The sequence below is a fragment of the Anser anser genome (assembly GCF_964211835.1).
Source record: "Anser anser genome assembly, chromosome: 7".
NCBI classification, from domain to species: domain Eukaryota; kingdom Metazoa; phylum Chordata; class Aves; order Anseriformes; family Anatidae; genus Anser; species Anser anser.
Window position 1 is genome coordinate 25,113,257 of NC_139727.1, and position 23,345 is coordinate 25,136,601.

The following is a 23,345-nucleotide window of genomic DNA, read 5'->3' on the forward strand; positions in this document are numbered from 1 at the left end:
ACATATACTATACATGTTCTGGTAGAATCTCCTTTTTAGTGGATAGTTCCCATGTTGTCATATCTTAGGAAGGTACTGTCATTAGGTTTGAAAATACTATTTTAGGTACTTTTCCAAGGTCTCTAACATTTTGAGTGTTCTTCCATATTTTCAAAAGATTGTACCCAGATGGATAGATGGCATTGAGGGGTGGAGAGATATAGATCATAAAAACAATACTATTTAAAAAGATTAAATAATTTCTAAATACTCTCAGTTTTGGAAGGTCCAAATTCACTTCCTTAATGATTATGCTTTTTAATATGGAGAGGAGAGGAGAGGAGAGTTTCAACATATTATCTTTCATCATATTATTCTGAAAAAGTTACTGACAAAACTGAGAAGACACTGGACAAAATTTTCACATAATATATTTATACTTAGCATTTTGTTTAATTTTACTTCTAGAACTTTAAAAATGTTTTGACTCTGATTTGTTGGAAAGAAAATAAACTGAAAGTGAGGTTTCAACCTGGACTGTTTTTCACAGCATTAGAAAATAAAAATGGAAATGCTGGAAAATGAAATGCAGTCTAAAAATGTTCAGAGACAATTAAATGTAATGGAAAGAAAGCACCTATCACTTAACTGAATTTTCGCTGCTAAAGCAGTTTTATGTTTGCTATCCACAGGTACTAACATTTATGATAGTAACCTTTATAGAGTCAATTTAATTATCTTTATCTTATTACAAATAATAAATTTAGTTGTCCTACAATGAAAATCAATTGTCAACATAAGCTATGGTTAACATCTAATAAAACAGCCCTCTGTAAATCCATGATTAATAAGATTGGCTTCTGTATTAACTAACAGACATCATAAAATTTCCTTCCTTGCATTAATCTGTATATTCAAGGTTCATCCTGTTGGACTGAGTTTCCTAAAATAAACTGTTACAGCGAATGAGCAAAATTTTGGCGCCTACCATTACTGTTATAACCATTTTAATATATATCTATAGCTGAATGGCTTCAAAATTAATGTCATATTTTAATTAAGTCATAGAAGATGCTGGCTATAATGAACGATAAGCGATTCACTTCTTTGTTTCCTTTAGTCTCTGAACATAACACTAACGTCACTTGTGTTTAGTTTTGAGGGTTAGTGAAAGTTAACTGAAACATGAAAAAACAGTTTCCCCAAACAACCTTTACATAGACAGTAGTTACTTAAATTACTTCAGTGTCAACAAAAAGACTGGTATTTAATCCCTCAGGAATATCTCAATAAGATATTAACAATCTTAACAATTTACTTCCAAAGTGGAAGTGGTGGTCCTCAAATTCTTCATGAAGTTATATTCCTGAAGACACGGGACATCTGCTGTGTGAAGTTGTGTGCCATATTTTCTAGGCTTAGTAGGTTCTTCTTTCTGTAATAAACATTATGCCTAAGGATACTGTGGCATGATCTAGTGGCCACTACCATCAGCACTAGCTTCAACAGATGTTGGATGAAGTATTTTAACAGCAAAACAATAAAATCATACCTATCCTGAAAGATCTCAAAGTCATTTTACAAAGAAACAGAAGTAGATATGCTTGAAATACCTGTAAAAGAACATGCAGAATTAGGAAAAACTGCTAGGATTGCCTAGCCAAATCCTGAATGTCATGAAATCTTTAGGGGCCGTAGTGCAAAGATTTTTTGTTCTTTAAAGCATCGTTATCAAGTTAGTATGCACCTTGGAAAATAGGAAATCTGATCCTTCACCTTATAACTTTTATAGAAATCAAGTGACTGCAGTCGGATTACCCCCATATAAAACTGGGCATGTGCAGAGGGGAAACCAGTAATCTGAGAAGCAGCAAGCATTATTATTACTCAAATGGCTAGGGAGAAGAAAAAGATAAGTATCTTTCCACATATTTAATCTGTTCTTAGCATTTTTAGTATTGTCATAAACACTGAAAGATATTTTCTTTGCTACTATTTTTGTTATTATTCACTTTGAAAATTGCTGTTAATTAGGCTAAAAAAAAAGATTTCTCTTTCAATTAACTTCTGCCAATGAAAATACAATTCTTTATCATATAAAAATATCTTCATGCAGTAGTGCTCTGAACACTGCCAGAATTATAGTTGAAACTTATTAACAATTGTAGATAATCATAGCTAGAAAGATTTGAAAAGTAGTTTATTTCTATGTAAACTGTTTATTTCATTTTTATATTTTGGTCATTTTAAAAAAAGAAAATACACTAGTCAAGTGCAAAGTTTCAGTTATTGTGTCTCTTTCTTTGAATTACAATAGTTAGGTTATGAATAGACCAAGAAAGTCCCCGAAGTGTTTCAAGTGTAACTAATGAAGTTAAAGAAACATTTACACAGGTTTAATATTTTGGATAGAAAAAGAAACAATCCAGTTAATCTCCATTATTATACAAAATCTAATTTTGTGCCACCTGAAAGCTGACAGTTTTTCCATAAAGTATTGGAAATAGTTCTCCCTGATATTGTTTGCAACAGGACAAGCATGCAAAGTATTGAACATTTTTTTCAGTATTCTCATGAAAATGGCAACTTGTTCCTGTCTTTTTCCTGAAAAGAGAATGCTGGACCAAGCATTTTCTTCTTTTTAATCCATCTGAAGGACACTTACATAGTGATAATGTGCTCTCATTTTGGTAGCTGGGCCAAAGAAAACCAAAGAAAATCAAAGATTATTTTAGAAGTCTTCTGAATGTAGTGATCTAAATATTCACTTAGCTGCACTGTGTTCGTACTGACTCATGGACTTTTAACATTTTTAAGATTGAACATAGCAATTCTGCTGTGGATTGAGTTTGGGTTCAACCTACAATAACAGCCTGCTTTGCTAGGTGGTCTATATCTCACCTACAACACTATGTCATATAAAGCCTAGTAATGCAAAACCTGGCATGATTTATTTTTATTTAAGTTTATAAAGCAACTGCGTGGGTGGGCAGACAGTTTACAGAGTACAGCCCTCTACCATAAAAGTCATTTCTAACAGGAAAAAGACAAAATAGTAGTCAAACGGTTGTAAACACTTGTTTAAAAAGTGTATATTTACCAACTATATATTTTAAAATCTATTTCTTTTTTTCTCCTATTTTTAATGCTCTAGAACATTAGAGCTCATTTTTTCCTATCCAAAACTTGATGGAAAAGGAATTTTAATATTTAGTTTTATTTTTCCAGCTCTTTCTAACTTTAATTTTTCTTTTATCACTCCCAGAGAGTTACAGGCTTCCCTCTTGTTTCCTCTACTCATTTAACAGATGATTACTGGGATGACTGATGGTTAACAGAAAAAAGAAAAGTAGAGCCTAATAGCTAAGCACCTTCTCCTCACTGGTCCCACACAAGTGCTTCTGCTACTTGAAATAAAAGCAGCCAAGCACAGTATCCAGGCAGCTTACTCTTTTTTCCCTCACTTCAAATAATTATTGCAGCCCCCAAAAACTCTAACACAAGCGCCTCAGCTCCCCCATTTTCAGGAAGAGGCAGGAAGATTCCTTTCCTCCACTTTCTCTTCACAGCTTTTTTTTTTTCTTCACTTGGAAAATGTTCTTATTTTTCTTTCCATTTCACTATGTCATGTTATTTGTACTTGCCTTTTTTTTTTTTTTTTGGTAAATCAAGAGCCATCCCACTTGGCTGCTAATCTAGAATCAGAAGAAAAATCATCTGGTCCATTAGAACACAGCTATATTCTTTAGTCCCAGTCACACCACAACTCTCCCTCGTGCTCAGCAGGACTAATTGAGCCAGGATATGATCTTGCTGTTTGTTCTGCGGAAACAGCTTCCTTTTCTTATGAATTATACTTTCTAACGAGATAAATTGATACTATTCTATAAACTAGCCTAGACTATCCTAATTTCCTCTCTTTGGGTTAAACCCTGTGAATCCAGTAACTATGTATAAGAAACAACTCTTCTCTTAAACAAAAACAAATAGGTTTTGCTTGCTACTTCAGGGAATGTGCACGCAACAGAGAACTACAAGAGAAGGTCAGGGAAAGTATTTAGTTACAATAAGCATCTATCAGCCCTGGAGCAAAGCTCAAGACACAGGTTTGATCATCTTTTTCTTAAATGTGGCTCTTCGTTGAACAAGTCCTCGCCCAAGCTTGGATACAGAATTATCCTCACAGAAGCATGAATTTGTTAGTAGTTTTTGAAACCTGTTCTTTTAACAGATGTTTGACAGAAAAATTGGCAAAACACCTGTTCCTAAGTCCTGGTTAGTGACCAGTGCTTGAGCTTTGGACTAACGCTTTAGTGTTAGAGCCATCTAGTGGGAGAAGAAGTGCCGGCAGGGAAGCAGAGGTTCTTCCACCCAAAGCTTCCATCCCATTCTGCTTTCTGGTGTAACCTCTGGGCACCAGGCCCGATGAAGTCTGCCATGCTGGTATTGCAAAGAAAATAAAGATGACTCTGAAAGGTCCTTTGAAGAGAGTGAGCAAGGAGTCCATAAGATTCATACATCAATTAGGAAAGGAGCCTCTGCCTGTACCAGGGCAATGCAAACAGCTAAGGCTGAGGGGACAGTTTCATAGAGGATAAAGCCAAGAAGCACAGATTGTGGCATGATTTTCATGGATGTGACCTGTCTTCGGTAGTAGCTGTTCCATTTTGTTCATACTGATCCTATAAAGACCATAGGGAAAACTAAGTAGCAGAGTGCTAAGCAGCAGAGTAAAAGGTTTTAGTTTAGGCCAAATCAGAGTGGCCATTCGCACAAAGCTATGCAATCAGCTTTTCCGGCAGAATTTTAGTTTTTAAATATTTTATTGAACAGTCTCGGAAGATTGTTCTAAAATCTAGTCAATGGTAATAGACATAGTGCAAAAAGCTGGCTCCTAAGCCCTGGAGAATTCCAGGTCCATGATGATGCTTCTGGTGCCAGAATCACACACTATGTCAAGCCATGCCGATGGAGACGTTTCTGCAGCAAAAGCTGGATTTTAAAAGCCTTCCAAGGTTTTGAGGGTTCAAGCTTCATACCACAATGGAATGATCCAGTACAATAGCAGCCAAGACATACAAAAACAAAAAAGCATATGTGGAACTGTAGATGTCTCCTTCATTTGAAAGAGAATTAATGTCTTCCCTCTTCCCACATTGCTGCTGAGGAAAAACAATTAGCTTTGCCCATAAAGGCTAAAGAAAGAATAAATTAGTAAGATCTCAGAGGAAGACAGCTGACTGGTCTCATGCTAGAGTGAGAAGCATAATGCCACACTCCAAATATTGTATTTATCATAAATATATTTATCTTTGTCTGTGAGCAGCTGCCTGAAGGTTGTCCAGAGTATCTAACTTGAAGATCTGCTAATGTTTTAGCTCTATTACCAAGTTTAATTTAAGATGGATTTAAGATGGAAGTCATGCATATACATCTGTGCTCCATGTATAAATTGATTTATTTGAAGTATCCCAAAGACAACTATCTACTTCATAGTAACAGGAATCAGAGTAAGGTAGGCATAGAAACAGAGCACTTATTTACAGTTAATTAAAACACAGTGGCAGCTGCTAATGCTAATAAAGCATTATTCTACATCCCTTTCTGTGGCTTTAAACCTGAGAAGCAGAAAAGGATCTCTTATTTGACAATATAAAAATCCTCATTCAACATACAGCACCATAATCTGCAGGTTTTGTTTAAAAAAAAGTCTATTAATACTCCGCAAGCTACTGCACATAAAAATGGGACAAAGGTAGGACATGTGTCAGGCCAGTCTTTTGATCCAACTTTGCATCAGTATATTCACTATATACAGAGACCAAGAATAACCAAGAAAAGTTATGGCTCAGTGGACCACTAGACGTTAAGCATTCCAAAACAGGATCTGCAGTAGATATATATATTAGTTCATTGATCTTAAAGGAATCTTAGATTTGGGAAGAAGCTGTTCTGTTATATCCTCGGTTTTGGTCTTCTCCAACGTTGCTGCAGATTTGTTCTCTTTATCCTTTTTGTGACTCCTTTTGTGCTGGGATTTAAAAAAAATGCCCAATCAATTTTCCATGTTAAGAGTATACAAAGAAATTAAAGACTTCTTGCTCATGTACAATGCAGTATCGTGTTCTCAGAAAAAAAGTTGGTAAAATCCCTGAAAAAATTTCCTTATATTGCATTTACTGAAGAGATTTCTTGTAGACATCTGTCAATTCACCAGCAACGTAAAGGATCCATGACAAATAAACAAAAAATTAGCTTATGTATCAGGGGTCTACACTGATACATGGGTTATAAAAAAAGCATCAAGAGCAAGGCAGAAAGTCAAAGAAAAATCAAGAATTATGACACATTTGACAGGCCTCTAAGAAAACACTCCACATCTTTTCAACTTTTTCATTAAAGCAAACACATGCATTTGTGTATCACAAATCGTGACATTTTTCCCCACAGAAGATTACTTGATGAGGAGTTTTTGCTATCTGTCCAGTTTATTAGAAGCTTACTGTTATTTTAGCTCAAGTTTAACAAAGCATATTCTACAAGATTAACAGAAATTGTGAGACTACACTGAATACTATCAGCAGGTGATTTTATACTACACGCCTATTGTGGAATGATAGTTTTCCTTCACTTTTAAATTCACAGATATTCTAAACAACTGTGCAAGTTACCTGGAAAAACGGAATGCCACCATTTGTGTTACAGCTTATGTTTATATCCGCTAAGGATTTGTAGCCAGCAAGGCTTTCACTGGAGTCTTGCATCCCTTCCTCCTCTTCCAATAAGTCCTAAAACAGAAGTTTTCAGAAAAGTGTTTTGAATGTCTGAAGTTCCTAGATGAATGTATAAAATATGATCAGATCTGTAAAAGACATGCCACTTCTTTTTCAAGATAGTGGTTTTCTCAAAAGCTCAGCATGCGACTAACTGCAAGTACCCCGCACAAAGGCTGTAACTGCTCTGGGGTTCCAAAATGAAATGAAAAAAACCTCCTGAATATTTGAAATCTTTCATTGCTTCATTGAAGTGTCTCATTTATCATTCATATACTTACCTGATCTGCATTCTCCTCCATTTCCTTTGTCACACTGTTTAGCACAGCATCAAGATTTGTTTGCTTTTGCCTTAATTGTTCCAGTAGAAGTTCCCTGGGTTCTGTTCGCACCAGCGTGACTGGATACAAGTAGTCTCTTCTCTGTGGAGTTGTCCCTTTAATGAAAAGGGGGTATACTAATGAAAGACACTAGAAAACACTTAAAGCAATAGCTTTAAAAACAGATCCTCAATTTTACATTAACTTAATACAGAAGTCACACTTTCTTCAGTCATCAAGTTTTGCATGATTGACTGAAAAATAAGGCATGACTGCCAGCTGTATTATGTCCCCAACAATCATTGTTTATGAACTCTGCAACTCAACACTTGCTTTCTGCAAGTGCATTCTGCCTCCTGCCCTACTTCAAATACCTGTTGGAATATCCACTTTAAGATCCTCTTGCAGGAAACCATTAACCTGGGTCAGACCATGCTGTGCTTCCTCACTAAGTGCCAGCTTCTGCTCCAGAAGTATCTCCTGATCAACTTTTATCTGTTCAAGAAGGCCATTTAGTACCTTCTCCTCAGCACTCTTTTGTCTATCAATATGGTCAACAATTTCAGCTACTGCTCTATCACAGTTTTCTTTGTTTTTCTGAAGAAAAAAAAAAGAAACAAAAACACCAAGTTAACAGGAAAGTTAAGGTTATGGCCTCTTTTCTAAGATGTGGTGCATGATTAATAACATGATCTGAAATGAAACAACTGAGACCTCAAATTGAGAAGTTTCAGTGCCAGTTTTACATTCTCATTTTGAGAACTATCTTCAGAAGAGAGTCAGTTTCTTAGAAAGTATGATCATTTTAGAAAGCTACTCATAAGAATAAAGATGATGCCATTTGGTTCAGAAGAGAATTCTCAGGTGTCTACACAACCCCGCACTGAGTTAGGATTTTCAAGTGAAAGTGAAAAAAAATCCTTCAAAAAATAGAAGTTTTACGCATTTCCAGAGGACAAGGAGGAAGACATGAATTTTTAGTCCTTCCTATTGGAAGGGAACTCCTGAAGCATTCAGATGGCATAACAAATACAGGAGTGTCTTGAGACTGCAAACACATTTAACTCTAAACTTTTATCTATTTCTAAAAGTTAGTAAAATGTTCTAATAAGTAGTGAAACAGGAAAATCCAACAATAGAACAAGGGTAAGAAGTGAAACTTGTGATGAAAATTAAAGATGGTAGGTGAAAAAATTTTGGGGTAAGAGCTAGTATATGCCTAAAAAGGAATGCTTTCTACCATATTAGCCCAGCTGACAGATAAAGTCATTTTTATTCTGCAGAACATAGTCTATGATCTCTGTGTAAGTTTCCCAGGGACACTTCTTATAGATAAGCTTTAGATTTAGCGCTGTGTACTATCAAAAAGATGTAAAAAGCCCAAGGTACAAATGGAAGTTAGCCACACAGGACTGATCAAGATTTTTTTTTGTATTTGAAGAAGTTATTTGCACTTCAAGTTCAAAATCTTACTCAAATTAAGCTTTTAGATTTCACCAAAATGCATTTAAGTTAATTAACATGAGTCTGCTGTTATCAAAACACCACCATTTTATACTGATCATAATTGAGAATGTCCCCCTACAAATTCTACTGTAAAAATTTGTTTCTGAATGTTGCATTAGACTACAAACAGCTATGTGTACCTGTTGTGAACACATAAGTTGTTTTTTCTCATCACTGAAGGACAACAGGTGCTGATCAGTAACGCTGATTATCTGAGCAGTTGCAAGTTCACCCCATTTATCAGTATCCTGAGACACATTTTTGAGACTGCTGAGAAGTTGTTGACAATGGTCTGTGGATTCTTCCAGCATCATCTTGTTTTCAGCATTTATGTTCCTGAGCTCTTGAGAGAAGTTATCCATAGATGCAATAAATTTGCTGTGATTGGAAGTTGTACTGCTGACTAGGTCTGTGGTTTTCCTACAACAACGAATTTTTAACAGTTCAGGAATTTTGAAAGGCAGATTTTAGCAGATTCTACGTATAGAAACAGTTGAGACCAGAAACAGTGAAGTAGTGCAGTTCTATCAAAACAGTTAATTATGATGTTACTGCTCTATTCTGTAAATTTAGAGATGGCAGCACTCAGACTACCAGGTTTGTTCAATCCCCTTAAATCTTTGGCAAGATGTTAGTTATTCATTTTAAAACTGAATAAAGCATGCAACAATATTTATACTTCAAGTTAAGCCTTCTTGGTATGAAGTGTAGCTGTACCAAGGGCCATTTATCACAACACATTGCTCGCCCAAACCAGAGTCTCTTATACACAGTATGCTCAGGAGACAAGTCTGAGAAAAAGCTTTGTAGGTCTACCATTACTCTGGAGAAAGGTGAACTATGATTTATATTCTGTGGCTGAACTCAGCTCTAACAAACATTTTGCCCAGAAAAATTCATGAACATATAAATATGAAGAACATCTAATTTTGCAATTTTCTTCATACATAGTTTCATCTTGTATCACTATACACAGTACATAACATGCTCCTTACAGGTGAATGTTTTCTTGCACAGCTGTGATGGTGGTCTCCATAATTCCATTTTTTGCCAGTACATCACTTAAGTTCTTCTGAGTCTCCTGAGCAAACAGGTCAAGCTGGCTTTGCAGTGAGGACACTAGTTCTGCTGTGCTCTATTAAAAAAACATTATACATCTCACTGGTATTCTGCACTTTCTATTATTAATAAAGGCATTCACACACACTAAGAAAAAAATATAACAAATACTAGAGCTTTATTATTCTAAAATTAAAGTTACAATTTTTGTGTAGAGTAGACAGACACTGCCTGTGGAGATGTACGTAAAGGTATATAAACCGGATGTGCTCATAGCAAGCGTAAGCTTTTTTGCTAGCTTCATATGTAAGCTTCTTAAAATAGCACAAAAAAGCTGAAAATAATTATGATCACCAAGCTACTGTGCTAGCGTTGCTTCTGAAGCAAATACAATGTTTTATTGCTACAAAGAGTTTAAATCAAAGCAACTATTGGCCTTCAGATTTCTTACTCTAAGAATACCTTCATATGTGCCAATCTTGTTGTTTCCACTTCTTCTTTTAAATTCTCACAATCATTCTGAAGCTGAGCAAGAACACTGGCCATTTCTTCCCGTAACTTTTTCAAAGTGAGAGAAAGATCTTCAAAGAAGGTATCCATTTCCTTTTTATGACTTTCCATCTTTGAAAAAAGAGTTTTATTCAAAGTTAAATACTTGTCATTAGATTAGAAACTGGATACTTTTCCCTGACATAGTATGGGGGGAGGGATGGGAACACCACCTACCCAACACAGAAACAAAGGCATTAATAAACTACAGTGGATAAAAGATAGCAAGTAACCCTTGGAGCCATGTGAAGTTACAGAATGGCACTTAATGTGTTTTTTTCCAAATTCAGCATCAGAGGAAGACAAAAAAAGGAAGACAGACAACATAGTTGATTAAGACAAGAATAAAAAGCAAGAGCTGGTAAGCCATGGCCCTAGTTGCTGTTTAAGTTTCAAAACCAGTAAAGAGCCTCTAGATGAGGTGGAGTTGATTTCAAATGACTTGCAACTGACAGAAGAGAAAAGCTAACTCCTTCATAAGGAACAAAGATTTTTTAACAAAAAGGAGAAAACAATGAAAAAGTGAAGATGCAGTTCTATAAAAAAATACAATATAAGGTAGACTAGAAATAAAAATTCAAGTAAAGGACTTTTTTAATATAAAAAATAAGGACAGTGCTGTCTACACTGTTCACCAGACACACTACTACATTTTCTGGGAATCAAAATAACTAGAGAAAAAGTTGGGTATGACAGCAGAAGGAATTTGAAGTGACAGAACTTGTCTCAGTCAGCTCTTTCAGACTTCTATGATACAGAAGAGACTACCATAAGAATATTATCATGTATTTGTTACAGGTAGCATGAAGAATCTATATTGTATCATTCTTTTGTGGCATTTAGGTGAGCAGCTGTGCTAGGTAGCAAATGAATACACCACACACAGAAGTGGAAGAGAAGTCTGAATGAAAGAGCTAGAAGGTAGAACAAAGGACTTAGAAAAGCCATAGGACAAAGTAAAGGAGAAAAAGCCGGAGAGTGAAAACACCTACATACTGCAGAAAAGTCACCAAAGCTTATCTGTAAGTTACAAAAAACAGAATAGCATAAGATAAGAAACAAAACATGTGCTACCTTGTCAGCCACAGCAGAATATTTCTTCACATTAATCTGAAATTGACAACTTAGGCCCAGGACAAATTCTACCATTGGTGTCAAGCTATTTAATGCTCTTCCTAATCCAGATGTATGCTCCTCCTAGGAAGAGCAATAAAAAAAACATAAGAAAAACAGAAGTAGGACAGAATATCACAGACCTACATTACTAAGAAGCAATGAATATTCAAGCAAATAGCTGTGGTCCATGTGCTCTGCAATAAATGTTTCCTGGATAGTATATTACAGCTTACGATGGCATGAGAAAAGAAGCGAAAAGGGATATAATCACAGCCAACCGCTGAATCAGACTGGTAGAGAGCATCAGGGAAAAAGAATGTTTACAGCACCTCTTCTGGTTGAGGACAGTTTCATATGCTTGAAATAACAAAAGAGGATGAAAATTTACTCACAATTAATCTCAGGAGCTCAGCTTTACAATTAAGTGACAGATTCTCATGTTGTAATATTTTTTCAGACAGGGAAGAAACTTCGGTAGACACTAGTTCTTTAACAGAGGCAAAAGATGCTGATACAACTGATGCAAGAATATTAGCTGCTGAAGAACTGGTAGACAAGATGTCACCTACAAAAGAAATCAAAAAATGTTACACAACTTAAAGCTTCATTTTAAGAGCAAACTCTATTGCTCATCACCGTATTGCCTCTTATAACACAGGAAGGCAGTATTTTTTCTTAGTTCATAAAACATATCAAGAAGAGAAAGTTGAGATATATGGTTGAATTAAACTACTATTTGTAGTTGATCATCCCAGATATGTTATTATGGGTGCAACTGCAGTCGTTACATTGTTTAAAATAAAGCCTCATCCATTTACTAAAAGGAACAGTTTTAAGAAAATCTTTGGTACTACTTACCTATAAAATTTGTATAAGACTTCAACATCTGTTGCTGCTTCAAACTGTTCTCACTAATTGAATTTTGTATTTTGTTGAACAAATCAGTCATTTGTCCTGCAAATGTATTTTGGACAATAGCATTGTGCTGATCAACAGCCTTCTTACGGTCCAGTTTTGCATGGAGACCAGATACGTCTTTTGTAGTTTCTTCAACAGTACTAAGCAACTAAAAAAAAGTTAATCAACCTTTAAACCAGAAGTCAAGCATAAGTTATTTAACTAAGAACAAATGTAGTTTAAGTTAAAGGAGAAGCTGTATCCCTAGAAAGACAGGTATTTCCCTTCACACCAAGTTATAACCTTTCTTAATTCAACGTTATATCATTTAGTCTTGAAACACAAGAAAAATTTACCCTCTAGAGGTAACTTACTCTAACTTTGAAATTAAAGCATTAAAATAGGACATCCTCTCAGTATTTAAAGAATTAAGATATCATTCAATATACTGAAGTGACCAAAAAATTCCTGACCACTTCAACTTATTCTGAAAGACTTAACAGTAAATACATATTTTTAATGGTACTGGAAGTAAGTGATTTCCAGTATTAGTTCTGTGATAAATAATTTAGAATTTGAAAGTATAGTGAATTCTTGGTTTTGTAGTTAGTATAAATGATTACTATCCCCTTTTCTCTCACACAAACACTCCACAACCCACATGTAAATCTAAGCACCCCAACTTTTCAAGAATCTGAGTAGAAAGAACTTTCGTGTTCACTAAAGTTACAGGATTAATCACTTCACACTTGAAATAGCAGGACTCTCTATCAAGTCTGTTTTGAGAATTCAGACCAGTTCCCAAACACTTCAAAAATACACCCTAAAATATAGAGGCGACAGGGAAATAGATTCAGTTACTCACTCAGTGAGTGTAAATTATTGCATACATCCCTGTAAAGCATCTTGTTATTTTTCCACCCCATACATAAATAATTAATTATGTTTTAAGGTCAGGCACAAGCTTCTAATAAAGTAAATTACTTATTCTGCAGAACTCCTCACAACAATAGATACTGCAACATACTGAAACTCATGACAAACTAGACTGAAAGAAAGGTAATTTGAGACTGACTGTTGGCTGCTAAAAACACTGGTTAATAATTTCACAGAGGAAGCCTTCCAATCTTTAAGTAGCTTTTCACTATAACAATTTATAGTGGGTAAATCCTAGTTTTTCATCTTCAAGTCATTTTGTCACTCTCACATCATGCTTTAGCATGAATGATTTCCTTGAACAGCTCACGAAACTCTTAAACATGGGAAGCTACTCTTGCAATCAGGTGCCAAGAAAGTGACAACCTTGCTAGCTGTGCCATGAAGTTTTTGTTCAGTGTCTTCCAAAACTGAAACCACATATTCTTCTTCAGCCAGATGAACCTTGGTTTCTTGCAGATCTTTTTGTGTTTCTTCAAGTTCCTTCTCCTTGATTTGCAGGTCTGTTTTACACTGTTCAAGTTCATTTTTGTTAACTGTGAACAGTTCAGTGATCTACAGTGGAAGACAAACATAAGCAGAGCAACAATGTGTTTTAACAGCAGTCCCTCATATGTCTCAGATTACGCCACGATACTAGATGCATGTTGTCATCTACAAAAGCCTCAAAGTTCTTAAACCTGACTAGAGACCTGTAGAATCTCTGTATTCACTGAAAATGTCACAAACCAACATCATTTTCACTGTGATAAGCCTTTGCTTCCCTTCTCAAGCTAGAAGACCAGGCACTTGCTACATCACAGTGAAGAAATCCCTCTAAAACATAACCAGATAGAATTGGGAAGGGTCAGTAAAGTTGATCAAAAGATAAGTCTAGTTACACAGACTAGTTACATGTTTTACAAATTAATATTTGCATTTCTTTAGAAAAGGAAGCTCCCATTTTCTGCATATTCTTTATTCATTAATTGGAGCTCATCACCTTCTCCTCTATCCCATCACTCTTTGCTCCTAAGGCAGGTAACTGTCAACTGAGATACCATTTTACAAGCAAATTGTTGCTGAAAATCCAGCAAATAAAATTAAGTTTTAAACCTTAAAACAGCTTTAAAAATAAATATTGTGTTTTGCAACTTCATATACAGTATTTCAAATTTCTAACTTCTAGGATTAAAAAGCTTCCACTCAACTAATTATAACTGACCTTTAAGAAAAAAAACTCTTCAAATTGTTGTTTGCTCAATCTTTTTCCTCCTTTCCCCAAAGATTTCCCCCCCCCCCCCCTTTTTTTTCTGGCAGATATAAGCCACAGTTGAGAAATGGCACTTACTCTTTTCACTTCTTCCTCCATGACACTGATTTTGTCAATATACTCTGCAATTTGTTCTTCCTGAACAGTCAGCTTTCCATTAAGGGCTCTATAGTAAAGATTAATAACAATAACAGAGTTGATTCCAAGATTACCTATTGTTCTCATGCTACATGTTTAGCCATTTCAAAAAGTACTGTTCACTTCTGTATCAAAAACAGAATTTTCACTTAATGCAGAAGGGATTTAAGACAATTTTCTATTTGAAACTTTCTGTATAAACAAGCCCTCTTATGAAGTGAAGCAAGCTTTATCAAGTTTGTTCTCCTGTATCAGCTTCTATCTTAAAAAAAGAACGCATGCTGGCTATGCATATGGTAAGTTCCACAAATAAAAAAAAGTGCTCAGTACAAACCTACTTTCTAGGCTTCTGTGTAATAACTAAATTCTAAAGAAGAAATTGACTGGTCAGTTAAGTTCTTCTATCTTCAGCTTTCTAGGACTGAAAATAGATCTGAAAACATTTTCTGTATAAGGATCAGTACCAATATTTGAGATTTGTTGTTAGACATTTTATAGATATCCTGAGACATACTCAAAGTTTTCAAGGGAAATATAGACTCCATTTTTTTCTCGTGCAGCAGCAAGGTCTCGTTTCAGACGCTCAATCTCTTCAGTATATTCCTGCATCAAGAAATAATCATATTTAAACCTGAACATTTATACCTTATTTTCAAAATTTAGCTTAACAGGTACCTCAGGAAGATTGAATTTTATCAAAGTATTGCATAAACACAGGAGAATGTTCCAAAACCTAACCTTCTTCATTTGCGTGTCCAAATACGTTCAGTGTAGCACTGTTTAAACTCATACCATTACATACATGTAGAGCATTGAAACTTTCAATTTGAATCATACTTAGTTGTATTTAACTACCATAATGGGAATTGCAGCTTCTTTAATAATAGTTAGCTTCTTCATGTTATCTTTCATTCAAGCTTACTAACAAGTTCACTTCAATTCATGCATTTTCTAGAATGCAGCAGCTAATATAGCAAGTCCAGAACAAGTCGTCTAGTATTTTTCGTGATCTCCACTATCTTGTAAATAGCTAGTCCATACACAGAGTCATAGCTAGTATCAATTGCCTCCTTTCTCCAGCTTTAGTCTTGGCAACAGTTTCAGTAACTGCAAAGCAACTAAGAAATATTGTACCAGTAGAGCAGCTTAGTTTGAAAGCATCAGGATCAGTGATTAAAATCACCTCAGAAAAGCACTGTTACTAACTAGTCAGCTTCTCCATGACTTCGTAATTCCTACATAGCAGAAATTGTGTCAAAACAATCAAATGTTATTATTAAATTCGTGAATATACATGCCTAGCTTACCTTAATAAGGGCTTTTTTGGTCAGCTTCTGGTTAACTTCCGGCTTGTTCATTATGTTCTTTGCTCTGTGAGCATATTCCAGCGTACTCAGTGTTTCCTGTGATAAACAGATACAACATTAGGTCAAGCTGAAGATAGTCATTTATGTTTTTGTATCCTTGGAAAAATATATCTATTATAGAAACAGATATTCAGACATAAAATTTACCTCAAGATTTATAGATGCAGGAGAAACCGTGGCAATTATTGATGTTTTTGTTCGTCCTCCAAGAGAGTCTTGAAGGATTCTTGTGAGTTTAGATTCCCTGTATGGAATATGTGGGGCTCTTTCTACTAGAGCAGTAATAACTCTTCCCAGTGTCAGGAGAGACTGGTTGATATTTCCGGCTTCACGAGCTCTTTTGTCAACTGCCCCAGATCGACCAATATTTTCACTTCCTGCAAGATCAACCTGAAAGACGAGAGGAAGGACATGCTTCTATCTCAAATTACTATGAAGAATGCTTGCTCCACGGTGTTGCAGAAAAAGACACATGAATTAATTTATGCATATATGTTCAGGAGACATAGGGAGTGAAAAAGCAGACATTTCTCAGAGTGACAGACAGTTCATATCACTTGAAGATGATGATTTTTGTCCTTATGAAAAAAAATCTGATTCTCAAGAGAATGAGGTTAGATCATTTAGTTCATTACTTCAGGAGTACCATCAAGGAAATTTAGTTCAAATACTCACCAAGTTTAGCTTCCCAATTTTGACGAGTTCTTCTCCATCTATTGTGGTCTCTTTCATATGGATGGTAATCGAAAACACAGAGTGGGAGCGGCTATAAAAGAATTCCATTTCAGACAGGCATCCCATTAAAGGCCAATGATCTGTTTGCTACAAGATACTACTTCAGGTTAGCTATCAGTGCTTTTTAGGAAATAAATTTGGCCAATTAATTGCAACTTACACTTTTTCAATATGCCAAATAATTCTACCATGTATATTTTTGTGCAGATAGGGGAATTCCAGGACTTCCATTCCAACTAGACACTGTATCATCACAAGAGGTATACTCATAACAAAGCATGCAACCTCTAAACAAGAGGGCAAGCTTCTATAATCACACATCTTTCAGAGAGCAACAGTTTGCCCATTTTTAAGGTGGGAGTCTTCCATATTTTATAACCCTTCATACATGCACTAGAAGGCATCATCCCATAGTTTCAAGTTCCAGCTATGGCTTTGGTTTTCTAATCCACATGTAGCAACATAAACTGTAATACATAACCTCAAGATTAGGTAAGGTCTACTACAACTTGAATGGCTTTTGCCTCTTCAGTAAGATCCTGTTTAATAGAACATCAACAAAAAAAATCTGAAACAGACAAGATTAATACCTAGAATATGCATTCATGTAAGTAGCTGCAGTTGTTCTCTTTGCTGCACCCCGTTCTAGGATCTGATAGACTTCGTTTTTGTTGTGTACAGTTACTTCTTCCAAGCCTTTAATAATTACACCTCTCTGTCAGAAGAGAATGCATGATTATTAGACATCTTCCAGCAGCCCCTGAAACCTTAATGTCACAGATTTTGGAAGACAGTACTCACCTTGTTTCGAGGGTCATCAAACATCTGCAGTCTTTCTCCAACATCAGGAGTAGGATTCAGAAGATCAAAAAGCTCCTCATTGTAGATTTCCAAAAGAGAGACTTTCACTGAAAATTCAGTGCCATTCTCTGTGAGTTTTTCAAATATCTGATGCAACGTACGGGGTATTATACCTGCTAGCGGATCCTACAGATTGAAAATGCAAAGGAATTTAGTGTATAGATGTACTGAAAGAGATTGGGGGGTGGTGAGTGTGTGCACCAATTTCAGCTAAGGTCAATTGGGTATGACAAAAATACATTGAATAAAGATCAATTTCCATAAAATTATTGCTAAAGATTGTATGCCTGCAGTAATAATGTAAAGTTTGGATTCTCATATAGAGTAATGAGAGCATTTATTAATTTGCAAGTGTTTAAAGAAAGTCAGCTTCAGTATTTGAAAGAAATCAACTCTAGGTTTTCTTTAACTTTCCGCAACATCTAGCTTTGAACCATAGTACAGCTTTAAGAGAAGCCTCAGGAGTGAAAAACATACCTCTTCCCAGGTATATTCCTCATTAGGTGACCGCTCTCCTTCCATTGTGAAGGTCTTACCAGTACCAGTTTGGCCATAGCTGTGAGAATGAAAAATTTAAATGTAAACAAGAAACTAAAATTAAAATGAAGTTTCCTAATACTGATTAGCATACTTACGCAAACACTGTACAGTTATAGCCCATAATAACTTCATCCAATATGGGACACACAACACTCCGGTATACATCAATCTGCTTTGCCTGAGCTCCAAAAACCTGTTGGAGCAAAGACAACACGTCCCATTTACCAGTACAGTAATACATAGCACCACACAGCACAGATGTCAGACTGTATTAGAGAAATTTACTGGCTTTTATCTAGAAGTCCCAAACTTGACAAGTAGTTACCATATCAAACGTGTAAGTCTTTCTTGATGTCTTATCTGTGACTCCGCCAGTGCGGACACTAACTTCTTTTCGTGCTTGATCACAGTCTACAACAGCATAGGAGCTTGCTTTACGTTCTGAGGCATTAAAAGGCCTAAAAAACAAACAAAAAACCCCACAGAATATTGGATTGATATCATTGCTAACAAGAACACAAACTTACAAAGCAGCAGTATCGCTCGGATTAAGAATCCACATAACAATAATTGGCTAAAAGGAACATTATGGTTTTAACTCAATTTAGTTAACACTTGCTTAAGAGAAAACTGCTGCAATTCACTTTCCAGACCTTGTTCTCCTTTTATTTACTCACTATGGGACAACTCAAGCACCTATATTTTGAGCTTAGTATAGTGTATACATGTGTTTATTAGCTTGTTTAAACAAAAAGATTGCTTAGATATATACATAGATAACTTGCATTAGAAAATGTCTTTTCCACTAAATTTATCTAGTCAATTGGGGGGAGCAATTAAACACTCGAAATAGTATATAAACAAACACCTTGAGAAAAAGAAACCTGCACAGGAAAGTTAAGGTAACAGTGAACCAAACTAATTAACGCACTTTAAGAACATCCTTTCTTTCACTTACACAAACAGTGCAGACCACAAGTCTCTCATGGATGACATAACTCTCTAAAGCACCAGCCATACTAACAGAACCTACAACTAGCATAAGAACAGACAGCGATACCAGAACCTTTATAATGCTGACATATTTGTATAGAATCTGAATTGTGAGAAGAGTATAAGACAGAAAAGAAACACCTGATTTTGGGGATAAAAAGTCTATGCACCTTTTTATTTTGCTTTTGAAGTAAGAATTTTAAGTAAGTTTAACAGAGATACAATAAAAGTTTAGAAACGTGATGGCAAGCATTTTCTTTTTAACTCTAATTTAATTCAAACATGGCATACAATTTTCCTTGAAGGTGCATTAGCAATAATTCCTCCCTCAAAACACAGGAACAACCACAGGCTGAAAATCGACAGCATGAAGTGCTATTTTGTAATTCATTTAGCAGCGTTACTGCACTGAATGCGCGTTACCCATAAAGGAGCACTCAACCTGAAAAGAGAACTTCTACAACTTTTGCGAACTTTAAATTATTTTGACAGGAGAGACACTTCAGATGCTGTTACACTACAACAACAACAAAAAAAAGCCACAAGTATATGACATCTCAGTTTCCTGACTCTTGTGGCTAATGTTTCTTCCTCACCATAGCACCGAGGCTGAAGTGTTAGCTCTAAACAGACCACTACAGGCTTCAGTGCAAGACTGAGAGCGGCAGTGAAGGCACTTGGTGACAGCCGACGAGCACAGCGACCTTGTTCACAGGGGCAAGCTCTAGCTTTGGTTTTGCAGCTTTTAAAATAGTAGGAAGCCAAACAATAAATATAGTCTGCTCTGCAAAGATACAGCAGAGAACCAGTCAAACACAGGAGCCTTGCTGTATGGACCACAACCATGGGATTAAGGGCAATTCAGTAAAACCTGAGCATACATGTGGATCGGTACCAAGTGCCACTAGACAAGCAGGGGCTTGGTATGCCACAGTGACATCTGATCACAGGTTCATCTCATTGGGTAATCCATTCAAAACATATGCTAATACATGCATTTTAAACATCTAAATTCATGTTTTATCGAAGCACAGTGAACATGTTGCTTGACAAGGTTTTTGATAAGCTCAGTCAGACACACCAGGCTTTGGAAACAAACCAGGTGTCAATAAGACGATGCTATCTACCTGTAAAATAAGTAGAACTTGACTGGTGCAGTAGAAAAGGGAACCACGGAGAGAGAGTTTACTACCTCAAACAGCAAACCAATACTGAAAAAGAAAAGCACTACAAAATGCAAGAGAAAAGGTGAGCTACAGAGTTTTTAGGGGATAGAGACTAAAACTTGATATAGACCTTAGACTGAAAGATCAGTCACAGCAAAAGTAAAACGTCACAATGTCATTCACGCAGAGCACTGTATCTAACTGAAGTATTCACTGACAGTTTGTGAGGCTCTTCCAGAACAATTTAGTACTAATTGGATGAGAAAGAAAGTGATTGCTAGCAGTGTTTCAAACACAATTGGTTCACAAACATTACTTGTCTTTTGCAACATCCTTGATTTACATCAACACTTCCACCAATCCCATAGCACTCGTTTCAGCAGCTTGTTCCTTGTGTTGCAAGAGTAGAAGAGAACAACCCTTCCAGTTCTTACGCTCATGGTGCAGCGGCAAAAGTAGAACTTCCAAGCAGGAAAATGTAACGACTGCAAAAGGCTTTAGTAACAATATGTAAACTTGCAGTTCTGGTGCAAACAACTTTCTGAAGGCGTTTCTGAATGCAGATCTTAACCATTAGCAGTCGTATATATTTAACAAGCAACGCTTTAATAACATTTGAGACCCAGTGTGAACGAACAGGTCTTTAAGTCACCTTCAAGTTATAAAAACCGAATTTTCAGCGCACCGAATTTGCCATACCACATCGAACGCTTGTTTTTACCCCCCCAGCCAAGGCAGCTGGCGATCCTCACGCTGGAGGCTGCCTCCCCCACCCTGGCGGCTGAACTCGGGGTGTCTCCTTAGGCGGGCGGGGTCCAAGGCGCAGCAGGCGCGCTCCCAGCCGGGAGAAAACACCTCAGGCTTTTCGGGCTGCCATATCGCCAGCCGCGTTAGCGCTCCCCTGGCCCCTCACCTCCCTGCACAGCCCCACAGCTGCGCGCACTGAACCAACGCAGCCTACCTGCAGCGCACCACCACCTGGATGTTCTTGCCCTTCTCCTCCTTCTTGCCGCCGCCGCCCTGGAAGCTGAGGGAGGCCATGGCGGGCCCGGGCGCGAGCGCGGCGGGGCCGAGGAGCGGAGCGCGGCGCGGAGCAGCTGCCTCGTGCCCGTGCCCCCGCCAACCGCCCGCCCTGCACCCGGGCGCGAGCGCGCGCCCCGCCGCCCAGTTTGAAGGACGCGCCTCCCCCCGACCCGGCCAATCGGCGGGGAGCCCGCGGAGCACCATGGGACTGGCTTTCAAACAGCGGGCGAGCCCGCAGCGATGACGCGGGAGGACGGCGGAAGCGGCGCTTTTCACCGCCCGGGAGCGCGGGGCATGCTGGGGGCCGTAGTGCCCAGGCGGGCCGGAGGAGGCGTCACGTGAGCGAAGCCCTCCCCCGGCTGTCACCTCAGCGCCCCCGCGGCGGGGAGATTGCTGCTCCCTCCCCAGCTCAGTTGTGTTTCTGAAGGGACAGCCGCGCCGAGGCTGCGCTGCTCCGGTGGGGTTTGCTCTCCAGAAACCCCAGCACGGTCTGGCTTGGGCGCTGCAGGGCCGCCCCCGGTGCCGACAGTAGCATCGCCCCTCCCCAATCTCACAAGTTCCCTCCCCAACCCTTTTTTCTTCCTTTTATAAAACCGGTACTATGAAACCTACAGCTCCTCGGTGAGTTCTTCAAGGTACTAAAACGAACCCTAGCCTGCAAGGTTCGCAGTAATTTTTCTGACAGGGACATGAAGCAGCGTCACGCTACGCTCCTCTGCCCTTTACCTCAAAAGTTAGAGCAATGTCAGAGCTAATCAACTTCATAACAAGCAAGAACACAGACGTGTTATTTTTATAGGAAAGGACATGAAGTGTTGGTTCCTGGTCTGCTGTGAGCAGGCGTTGATTCAGAGAACATGAACATCCAACAAATTTGTCTGATGTTCTAAATATAGGCTGATGGTGAGATAGGACACCAGCTAGAAAATCTTTAGTGATTAATAACAATTTTCATTAACAGCCTTTCTGAGCCAGTATTTGTGCTTTGTTCTACCTAAGTCCTTACAGCCTGCATGCCACTGCAATAATATATATTAAAAATATATATTTATATATTAAAATAATACATATTTTCTATAATATATAGCAAATATATTACACGAAAAGAAAATTACTTTGCAAGGATAGGCATTTCAAAGTTCATACCTGCCGGATGAATTACTGCCCTTAAACACCCATTTTTAATTGTTTGGGCTCTAACCTAGAAATAAGGCAATGATTCTGTAAAGAAAGCTTGTAGAAAAACACTTTTACTTTATAAGCATGGAAAACTACAGAATCTATGCTTTCTAAGTTTTGAAGCTTAACTTTCCAACCAAAATGAGTTTGGTGGGAGAAACACTAACGCATCTCTCCGAATCCCTCTGACCGTCTAGTGAAACACTAAAATCACAATAATACATTTTGTTTCAGTTAAGGAAAGATGTACCAAGGTGGGAAAACTAATATAATACAAACGCAATATCCATTGCAAACATATTGGAAACACAATTATTCTTACTTGCTTTTCATATTGCGTGGGTGCTAGGAGTAAAAATAGTTCATACAGACAGGTGTATAGGAGTTACTGCTAGACTGGATAAGTTGAATGCAGGTGTGCAAACATACTGAACTACCTTTTTCTCCCTACTCCATCATACAGATCATACAAAAGAAAGCAACACTGACAGACGAGGTCTTTTCATCTCATTTCTGCCTGTTTGTTCTTTTCTGGTCTGAAAGTATGACCTACATTAGTCAGATGTGTGCTCAAAATATAAACATGTCTCTCATAAACATAAAAGAGATTAGGAAATCATACAAACCTGCATTTAAACAACAGGAATCAAATTATCAGGAGTTGAATCTGGCCCACAGATACCTTTGCCACAGCTGTGGTAAGTGGAAACAACTCTTTCCGGTAATCAGGTTAGCTTAAAAAAATTATACAGTTTAATAGCTGTAGTTCTGTTTTATGAAGTCAATTTATAGCTTAGGTCATACGTTTTCTTAGACTACGTTGAGCCTAAAGATACTAATATGCTATAAACACAAACAGTAACAGGGAACTGGTATTTCACAAGCAATAAAAATAAATAGAAGAAAAAAAGATACAAGAATACTTAGTCTAAACAGTGGTCAAGAGAACAACCTTT

General features: G+C 37.2%; 1 protein-coding gene across 2 annotated transcripts in view; it reads right to left on the minus strand.

Moving 5' to 3' along the window:
• Positions 1-3,989: 3,989 nt before the first annotated feature.
• KIF11 (kinesin family member 11) overlaps positions 3,990-23,345 on the minus strand; it is a 22,994-nt gene continuing 3,638 nt past the window's right edge. Inside the window, exons 1-22 of one of the 2 annotated variants that reach the window (XM_083844754.1) lie at positions 21,149-21,457; positions 18,354-18,486; positions 18,124-18,221; positions 17,966-18,044; positions 17,429-17,614; positions 17,218-17,342; positions 16,568-16,658; positions 16,040-16,282; positions 15,833-15,928; positions 15,040-15,128; positions 14,466-14,553; positions 13,502-13,690; positions 12,161-12,368; positions 11,695-11,867; positions 11,261-11,383; positions 10,100-10,258; positions 9,574-9,713; positions 8,719-8,998; positions 7,447-7,669; positions 7,034-7,188; positions 6,651-6,767; positions 3,990-6,010 (exon numbers count right to left, since the gene is read on the minus strand). In XM_083844754.1, the coding sequence (XP_083700880.1) occupies positions 5,885-6,010; positions 6,651-6,767; positions 7,034-7,188; positions 7,447-7,669; positions 8,719-8,998; positions 9,574-9,713; positions 10,100-10,258; positions 11,261-11,383; positions 11,695-11,867; positions 12,161-12,368; positions 13,502-13,690; positions 14,466-14,553; positions 15,040-15,128; positions 15,833-15,928; positions 16,040-16,282; positions 16,568-16,658; positions 17,218-17,342; positions 17,429-17,614; positions 17,966-18,044; positions 18,124-18,221; positions 18,354-18,486; positions 21,149-21,414 (3,387 nt within the window). In that variant the 5' untranslated portion in view covers positions 21,415-21,457 and the 3' untranslated portion in view covers positions 3,990-5,884. Of the gene's footprint in view, positions 6,011-6,650; positions 6,768-7,033; positions 7,189-7,446; positions 7,670-8,718; positions 8,999-9,573; positions 9,714-10,099; positions 10,259-11,260; positions 11,384-11,694; positions 11,868-12,160; positions 12,369-13,501; positions 13,691-14,465; positions 14,554-15,039; positions 15,129-15,832; positions 15,929-16,039; positions 16,283-16,567; positions 16,659-17,217; positions 17,343-17,428; positions 17,615-17,965; positions 18,045-18,123; positions 18,222-18,353; positions 18,487-21,148; positions 21,458-23,345 lie in introns of those variants that run through there. The other variant, XM_083844755.1, reaches the window with a different exon arrangement.